Source organism: Poecilia latipinna, unplaced genomic scaffold (assembly GCF_001443285.1).
Source record: "Poecilia latipinna isolate Pla-1442-1.1 unplaced genomic scaffold, P_latipinna-1.0 Scaffold3484, whole genome shotgun sequence".
NCBI classification, from domain to species: Eukaryota; Metazoa; Chordata; class Actinopteri; order Cyprinodontiformes; family Poeciliidae; genus Poecilia; species Poecilia latipinna.
The window spans coordinates 10,776-19,247 of NW_015116100.1; the positions used below are offsets into that span (position 1 = coordinate 10,776).

General features: G+C 40.4%; 1 protein-coding gene across 4 annotated transcripts; it reads right to left on the reverse strand.

Moving 5' to 3' along the window:
* Nucleotides 1-2,556: 2,556 nt before the first annotated feature.
* Nucleotides 2,557-8,435, reverse strand: cd226 (CD226 molecule). Of its 4 annotated transcripts, none has more exons than XM_015024000.1 (6): nt 8,121-8,430; nt 6,537-6,860; nt 6,053-6,433; nt 5,248-5,350; nt 5,067-5,121; nt 2,557-2,804 (listed from the first exon to the last, which is right to left on the reverse strand). In XM_015024000.1, the coding sequence occupies exons 1-6, from the start codon at nt 8,260-8,262 to the stop codon at nt 2,778-2,780; spliced, it is 1,032 nt and encodes a 343-aa protein (XP_014879486.1). In that variant the 5' UTR covers nt 8,263-8,430; the 3' UTR covers nt 2,557-2,777. The 4 variants fall into 4 exon arrangements, with proteins under 4 accessions (XP_014879486.1, XP_014879485.1, XP_014879483.1 ...); XM_015023999.1 differs by having other exon boundaries at nt 2,559-3,847; nt 8,121-8,433; XM_015023997.1 differs by having other exon boundaries at nt 2,559-3,882; nt 8,121-8,433.
* Between the last annotated feature and the right edge of the window lie 37 nt (nt 8,436-8,472).

Consider the following 8,472-nt stretch of genomic DNA (forward strand, 5'->3'; position numbering starts at 1 on the left):
TTTCAGCTTCAGTTTAGCCAGATGACCTAGCATACAGCAACAGCTTTTGCCTCAGACAACTCCAATCACTCCCAAAGATTTTATTGGCTTCTTAAGAAAAAAACAACAAAAAAAAAACAGACTGTGGCAACACATTTTGGACTCTGGTACCTGGCCCATGCCTATATTTAAGTGCAGAGATTGAACGTTTTTCTCCTGCTTTGCACATTTAAGTGGGTGAAAACAAAATGGTTTCCATTGACAATCAAATGTAGGCTGCCAAGCAGTTTTTTTTTTTTTTCTCCATGTTTTAGTTCTTTTGTTGTTGATGTTATTGTGCCACCGCTTCATGCCCACTAATTCACTCCTATACCCAATTAGTTGGAAAGTTACAAGCACATTTTGTCTTAAGATACTTTATTATTTATGCTTTAACAAGTATTTCACTTTTAGGAAGACATATGTTGAAATGTTGGGTCACAGTAGTGCCCCGGTCGTCTTGTTTTAGTTGCAGCGTGGTGAAATGTATGTGGAATAGTCCCTTTCTGTTTGGGGTTGCACGTACCGAATCGCCTGGATAAAAGCTACAGCTGATTGTGCTCATTTGCCATTTTTTCGTTTTTGTTTTTTGTTGTCGTTTCCTGTATTCACTTGTTTGTAGAGATGTCGTTATGTTTTGTGTTCTCTAACTTTATATGTTAATAGCACTTTGAATACACTGGTTAGGACTGCAGTTTTCACAAATGTACATATGTAATGTTTTTAATGAACATAAGGGTAATAAATTGAATGTTCATACCATAAGGGGGTTTGGATTTAGGCACAAGTGTACAAACATACTCAAACCTTTGGAATACCTTTTGGGGAAAGTGGTAAAGTTACAACCAGTGGTGGTTTTTGATATGGGCAGTTACCCAGGGTGGTATTAGAAAAGGGAGGCCATACCCCCCAAAAAATTAAATAAATAAAAACTATCTGTTGGTTGTGCCTTGGACACATTTTCTATTGCTATTATGGATGGGAAAACATTGGAGAGTTGGTGTCCTATGTGAACTGCTGAAATAAGTTCACATAGGACTGGTACCACATTCTATTCAGCTCCAGAATTGTTACTATTTCTTGTTTTTTTTTTTTTTGTTTTTTTTTGGGGGGTGGTGCCAAACATGCCAGAACCGCAGCTAAAAATGTGTAATTAAACGTAAAGTGAGTCGCACAAGAGACGGAACAAGCGGTTTTGTTTCGAACAGAGGCAATGTTCTCACACAGTCCGGCCTGCACTCCTTTCCCCAGGCCGAGTCATCTACACCTTGATTCATGTGGCCTTTGCAGTTCACGTTTCAAGTAAGTGAACAACCCACAGGAGCGAGCGCCCACTACTGTGGTAAATCGGCCCAGTGACACACGTGCGACCTCAACCTCTCTTAAGGCACGAGTCGAAGGCGTCTCGATCCTAGAAGCGAGAAGCGAGGAAGCTCTGAAAGCAAACGCGTCTCAAATAACCAACAGGAAATACGGTGAGCGCGTCTTTGAATACGAAGGTTTGCCGTTTCTAAAATGTTCTTCTTTCCAGCACCGAGATTAATTCGTTACATGTTAATTGGAAAATATTAACATATAATGAGCAAGCTGTAGTTTTTTTTTTTGTTTATTTGTTTTGGTGTAAATCCAAATAATGTTCTTAAACTAGTAACCTGTCCTGACAAGTAGATTCTTCTGAGCGTCGCGGTAGTTGCAGCTATTGAGAAAAAAAGATTGGGGGAAATATCTGAAGAAGGAGCTGGACGCAACCTGACATGACGTCATCCAATTGTTTAACCTTGAACCTGTTTATCTCTGAATTTGAAAGCTGCAGCTCGTGTCTAAACCATAATTTTTCCATATGACTCACGGCCATACAAGACAAGCACAGACCAGTGTGATCTTACCAAGGTCAGGGCTAGCGACCGTTGCAATCTAAACAGTCTTTTTCTGTCTCCTCCAAAGTAAAACCACAAAATCTTCTTGACCCTTACAAGTAATATTTATATATAATTTATAAAGCTTTACAAGTATGCCAGAAAAATGTTTTATGAAATGAACCATTGGTTCCACAGACAAAGGAAAGAAACATATTTACATTGACCAAAACTATTTGAGTCCTTTTCCATATTTGTGGAGAACAAGAAGTAGGTAAATCTACTTAAAAAAATAACCCCAAGTTTATAGCCCTATGATACAACCAAAGGATTGAATACAAAAAGCACGAGGTACTTTATCATTTTGTCAGGGCTCCTATGCATTTTTCATTTCTCAACACACTCATTTTAATAATAATAAAAAAGTGAACTTAAAGGAGCTTTCCAGTATTTTTTTTTTAACAAATAGAAAATGAAGCAAATGTCATTTGCTCCATTTGATTAAAAATAATCAACATGACTAAAAAAGGAGGAAGAGACCCCATACCACATGAAGTAGTTCAAGTTTCCAAAAGAAGGTGGTTTATGGTTAAAGCTTCATTTTTAATTCTTCTAGACGCTGCATTTTTTTTTTTTCTTTTCACACATTCCCACACCATAACACAGAGAAACACAGACGTGGTATTATTTCTGTCACAAGGAGTCTTTATCAGTCATGACTATCGGTTTCAATACAGCGAATATCAAGTATCATCAAATGTACATTTACGGTTTCTTCAGAAAACATCACAAAGGGAAAACGAAAAAAAAAAAAAAAAAAAAAAAACACATGAACCCAAAACTGTAATGTCCCTTTATGTTCCACATTTGTCTTGCTTCCTAGCGGAATAACCCGCTTATCCATTACTGCCTCTGCCACTGCCTCCATTTCTATGGAGATAAATGAATTAAATTACACAAACAGCACAGAGTTTAATTTTACAGCAGCTGCCATACACCGCAAATACTGATTTACAAAAGCAAACTCAGAAAAAATAAAATAAAAATAAATAAATACAAAGGGGAAATAACATTCAACAATTGATCTTTTTTTTTTTTTTTTTTTTTTTTACATTTTATACACCAAATGAGGGGGTAAAAACAAACAAACAAAAAAAAAAAGAACATGGATATTCATCAAAAAGCAGTCAGAGGGGGTAAAAGGAGATATAAACTGCAGCCCAGGATTTGCTAATTAGAGTTCAGCTTTCACACTGAGGGCGTGCCGTAACTAGAATGCAGTCAGAGAGCCTGTTGGGGAAGGGGAAAGAAGCAGTCTCAAGTGACGGCACATTGCTGAGCGACTGCTTTTCTTCCCCGTTAGATGATTAGACACTATTGTCAAGCTCTGAATGGAAACCAGGAGGGATGAAAGTGAAAAGAGGGCAATTACACAGGCTTTTGTCAATCGTTTTACTTGGAGGGAGTTAGAGAAGAGAAAAGAATGATTATACGGGCTTTTGTCTTTCTCCTCTGTGTGATGGTTACTGTCAAATATTGTTTTGCCGAAAAAGCAAACATCCCCTCAACAATAATTACATAGTACATTTAATTAGGGGGGGGAGCAAGGCCGGTCCCAAACAGGCCCCGTCAGCTTTTCTGACTCCGAGATGAGCGCCGGCTTGTTAACTCATTTCAAACCGCCGTGTGAATATTAAACAGTGTCGGGCACGATCCCCCCGCATTTGATTAAAAACTCAAATGGATAATTACGGTCTGCGCTTGCTGACATTTATTTATCCTCGCTCTGATGTACAGTGAATGGGGTGTGAATAGCCTGAGAGAGCGATGACAGATGTGAGAAAGTGACATGGAGTTACAGCGCGCCTTTTCTTTTTTTGTCCTGAGGCTGACGTTTGGTTTGGAGCGAGCGCCCGGCCGGCAGGTTGGCATAGATGGGGAAGCTTTTAGTCTGCTTGGATTTCTTCACAATCCTGGGACACAGAGGGACGTTCTCATAGATATTCGGCTGTGAGGAGGTAGTAGTGGATGTTAGTAGACTGTAAGGTAACAGACAAACATGACAGGTTTTCACCAGCAGTGCAGCCGATTGGTTAATGAAGGAAAAATGCAGCGGCCTTTCAAAAGCATTCACGCCTCTCAATTTTTTTTTTTTTTAGCACACGTTGCCACATGATTACTATAAACTTAAAGGTATTTTAGAAAAATATGTGATGAACCGAAAAAAGTGCTGCGTGACAAAACACACATGGCATTAAAAAAAAAAAAAAAAAAGTTACATTCTGAAAAGTGTGGCGTGCATTTATTTTCAGCACTTTTGCTGCTGTTACAGCTCTTTTGGAGTATGCGTCTACCAACTTTACACAGTGGGAAGATTCTGTCTTTTCTTCACAAACTCAGTCAGACCGGAGTGAAAGCGATTTTGAAGTCTTGACACATTCTTTTCTCTCCTGACACGCGAATAGGATCTGATTAAAACCGCTGCTTTGTAGCTCTGGCTTTATGCTTAGAATTCTCATTTCTGGAGGATAAATGTCCACCCCATTTTGAGACTGATATGTTCCCCTGTTCCTGCTGTAGAACAACATCCTTACAGCATAATGCTGCCACCACCTACTGTAGTGTAGGATCATCAGAGTAAAGCCCTGCACCAACTCCTGAAGAATAGAGAAACTTGTTTTCTAGCAAAAGGCAGCAGAAAGAAGTCTAAAGAAACAAAAGGAAAACATATTTCTCTATTTTTACAGAGTTGTGTGAAGGCCTTAAAGGGGGTTGAGTACAAACACACTTTCAGATTTCGGTGCATCACATAATCCCAGTGGAATATATCGAGTTTTGTGATTTTACTGCGGCAACATGTAAAAGTGAAGAGCATGGTAACTTTTTGGAGGTCCTGCAGATGTCAATACAACAAAATTCATGGCTAATGGATGATTGTGTTATTTATTTATTCCTTTTAAAATCTGAACGCTTTTGACACCAGCTCTCTTCCAGATTCTTCAAACTGCACAGCTGGGGGTGGCGAGCAACAAGTCAAGCTCTCCGTATCAGATGGGACGTGTGGCTTTAACGTTAGTTGTAAAGTGGAACACCTTTGTAGTTAAGCGCGTATCTTATGAGGAGGTGCGGGAGAGCTTTGAAGGAGTCGAGAGTAAAGACGAGAGTCGATACAATGAACAAACTGACGCCTACCTGTCTCTGAGTGGGGTGCAGTTTAACTCGGTACTCCTCCCGCCGCTTTTTTTTCCTGTGATGATTGTCACCCAAACAGGTCCCCTTATGACCCAAAAGGAAAACAAAAAAAAAAAAAAAAAAAAAAAAAACGCACACACACAAATTTAAAACAATAATATATTGCCTTAACTGACAATACCTTAGCCTCAGGGCAAGTATGAGGAAGGAAATGAATAGAACAAGTCCGGCAGCTCCAGCTCCGATGTAAACATACAGCATGTATAGGGACAGACTGAATCCACCTGGTTGGAGAAGAGAAATAATTTAATATGGAATATCTGCAGGCCCATTCAATAAATTAGAATATTATTGAAAGGTCCATTTATTTCAGGAACTTCATCACTAAACAAAACACATGATGATTAATTACGCACAGATGGATGCTTTAAATAATTTATTTCTGTTAATTATGATAAATTGCAACTTACAGCTAAAAAAATAAAAAATAAAGCTTGAATATCATATCAGACCAATAAAGATAATTCAGCAATGTGCCGTAAATGAAGAGTGTATTTAAAGGTTGTCAATTTTCAAAAGGTACTTTTAACCTAACAAATGAGCTTCATCGGAATGCATATTCTAATTTACTGAACATGACTGTAGACAAGATTAGGCAAACCACCTGAAATTCAACTGCATGGATTCTCCCGTATGTAATGACAGATTTTTTGTTTTGTTTCTAATGACATGTGAATTTATGTCACGACCCTGAAAAATCAAACCATACCAGACCAGCAGCACACCACGGTACAGCTGCTCTAGCATGAGTCGAAACAATGAACAGGAATCTGTGGTTTTCACACCCCTAAATGTGTCATAAGCCATTTTTCTTTCGCTACATGTGCTACATTGCAGCGTATTTGTGCAAATGGCAATAAGCATGGGAAATGATACGGCGTCTGTTTGAGGGGCTGACTTCACATCCGGCGTGTTGCTCTGTGTACCTGGAGGAGCTGTTCTGAGTTGCACAACGGTGGTCTGCACCCCCACGTCCGTGTTGAAGGTGCAGCGATATAAACCGTCGTCCCCTGACGCAACGTCAGTCAGGTGCAGACTGAGATCCAGGCTGTCGGCGCAGTTCACCCTGCCCCTTTCGCTGTAGTCCTCGCTCACCAGACCCCCCTCCACCTTCTTACAGATGCCGATGATGACCCACGGACGGCCGTGCGGCATCTTCTCCAGGATGACCTGGTAGATGGTGCCGTTGTGCGGGTGCTTGCAGCTGACGGTCAGGTTGCTGCTCTCCTCGGCCACCACCTCTGAGTCTACCGTGACTTCCTCTGGGGGAGGGGGCTCTGTGCTGTTGTTATCTTCTGGTGGCTCATCTGCAGAATGAAAGAAAAATACATCTCAGAATGGAAACAAAAGACGACCAGTGTTTCTTTCGGGGTAGAGAGCCAGATAGGTCTTAGAAAACACAGAGTTTACCTAAATCCTCCACCTGAAAGTCCTTAGTCCAGGGTCCCTGAGGGAAAGTCTGGACAGAGCAGTGATAGAGCCCGATGTCCTGATGCGTGACGTTCTTCAAGGCAATGCTTCCATCCATAGGCGTCGTCCTCAGGAACTCTATTCTCTCCCGGTAGGTGTAAGGGACGGAGACTCCAAACTCAGGAGAGAACACGGCAATGGGGTTCTTGTCTGGCACTTTGGTCCAGGACACCATGCTGAGCTGGCCGTCCCAGGGACACACGCAGGCCAGCACCATCCCTTCTTCCAGCCGTACTGTTTCGACGTCTGTCTGCTGGACAGCAACTAGACAAGAGTTTCACTGTTCACATTCTGATTTTGAACAAAACGTGGTTCAGATTTAAGCATTCACGGCCAAAGGCAAACAAAGTAGAGAGACAGAAAAAACTTGGTTTGTTAGATTTTCTTGACAGACATTTCTATGGTACACCGTTTACTAAACACTTCACAAAATTTCAAGGCAGCTCAAATTCATAAGAAACATTTCTCCCTCATGTTTTTCTTGGACGCAAGTCGCTTATTTTCCATCAGGCTGGCCTCCAAAAGTATCCATTTCATTATGGCTGCAGAAAAAACGTAAACCCGACCACTCTGCAAGCTCTGCAGCTGGTGGCAACTCAATTAGTTGTCCCCTGCTTAGGTTCAAGCACCTGCTGGATTTCCTTGGGCACTCTGAAGTTTTTCTCAAACCTCTCCCTCCAATAAAAGGTTGATTTAGTTCCATCTTACAAGCTGCAAACTTCTTGCCTGTGAAGCTCTTTCGATACGCAGGGCTGATGCCGACACTGATTTTCTCGAAAAGAAAAGCGGTGTTGGCAAAGAAGCGACACCTACAATCACTTCTCTCTTCCGAAGCAACCATTCTACTCTTCTGTATTAATCAGAATAACAGTGATTGATTTTTGATCATTAAAAATTATGCTAGAAGGTAATTTTGTGCTAAAAGTCAGTAAAAATATGGCTCACATGCTTACAGTTATTGTAACTGATCTGATCAGCTTTCAAAGCAGTCGAGACTCAAAGGTAACCAGCAAAAGGTGAGGCAATCGGTTTTTTCACAAAAGAGACTGTGCAGTCTATGAAAAGGAAACTGTGAATCTATATATATATTTTTTAACAAGGTGAATAAGAGTTTGCATTGTTGGACCGGAAAGAAAATGAGTCAAACTGAACAACTACCTACGTGTGCTCATCATAAAGCTTCAGCATTTAAATAAAACATCTAACACAGTCTTAATGAGACAATATTTTATCACGTGAGTTCAGCAAAATGTCGTAATTCAATAAAGGTTGAACAAAATTAACCAGACTGTTTTATTTTTCCGAATATATAGTTTCTAAACTCATAAAACAACATCATATATTGAATAAAGGCAGTTATTTTTACTAAACACGTCTGAGAAAGTCACCACAGTCAACACGTTTTACATGAATTTACTTCATGACAAACGTAAACAAAAAAAATAAATAAAATATATATATACAACCTGATCCCATTGAAATATTTGTAGACATAAAGCAAAAAAAAAAAAAAAATATCCCTACCTTTAAGAAAAGGGAGAAAGAGGAGTACCATGAAGTACCAGTAGTCCTTTTGTACAGCTTCCATCTTGCCCCACCGAGGAAGAATGAAAGCTGCATTGATGAGACGAGTGCACAGGCACCCGAGCTGCACTTCCTGCTCCATCTCTGGCTACAGAGAAGCACTTCAGCTACAGGGCCACAATTCATGGTGTCCCACTGCTGGCACGCTCGACACAGAGGCTCTGTATCACCGGGGCTGGGGATGGATGGCAAACTTACGACATCATTCTGCATGTTGGGGTTTATAATGAAGTTTCCCCACAAGGAATTCAACACTGAAAACTGGTTTTCACATGGATTTTATGCATTTAAA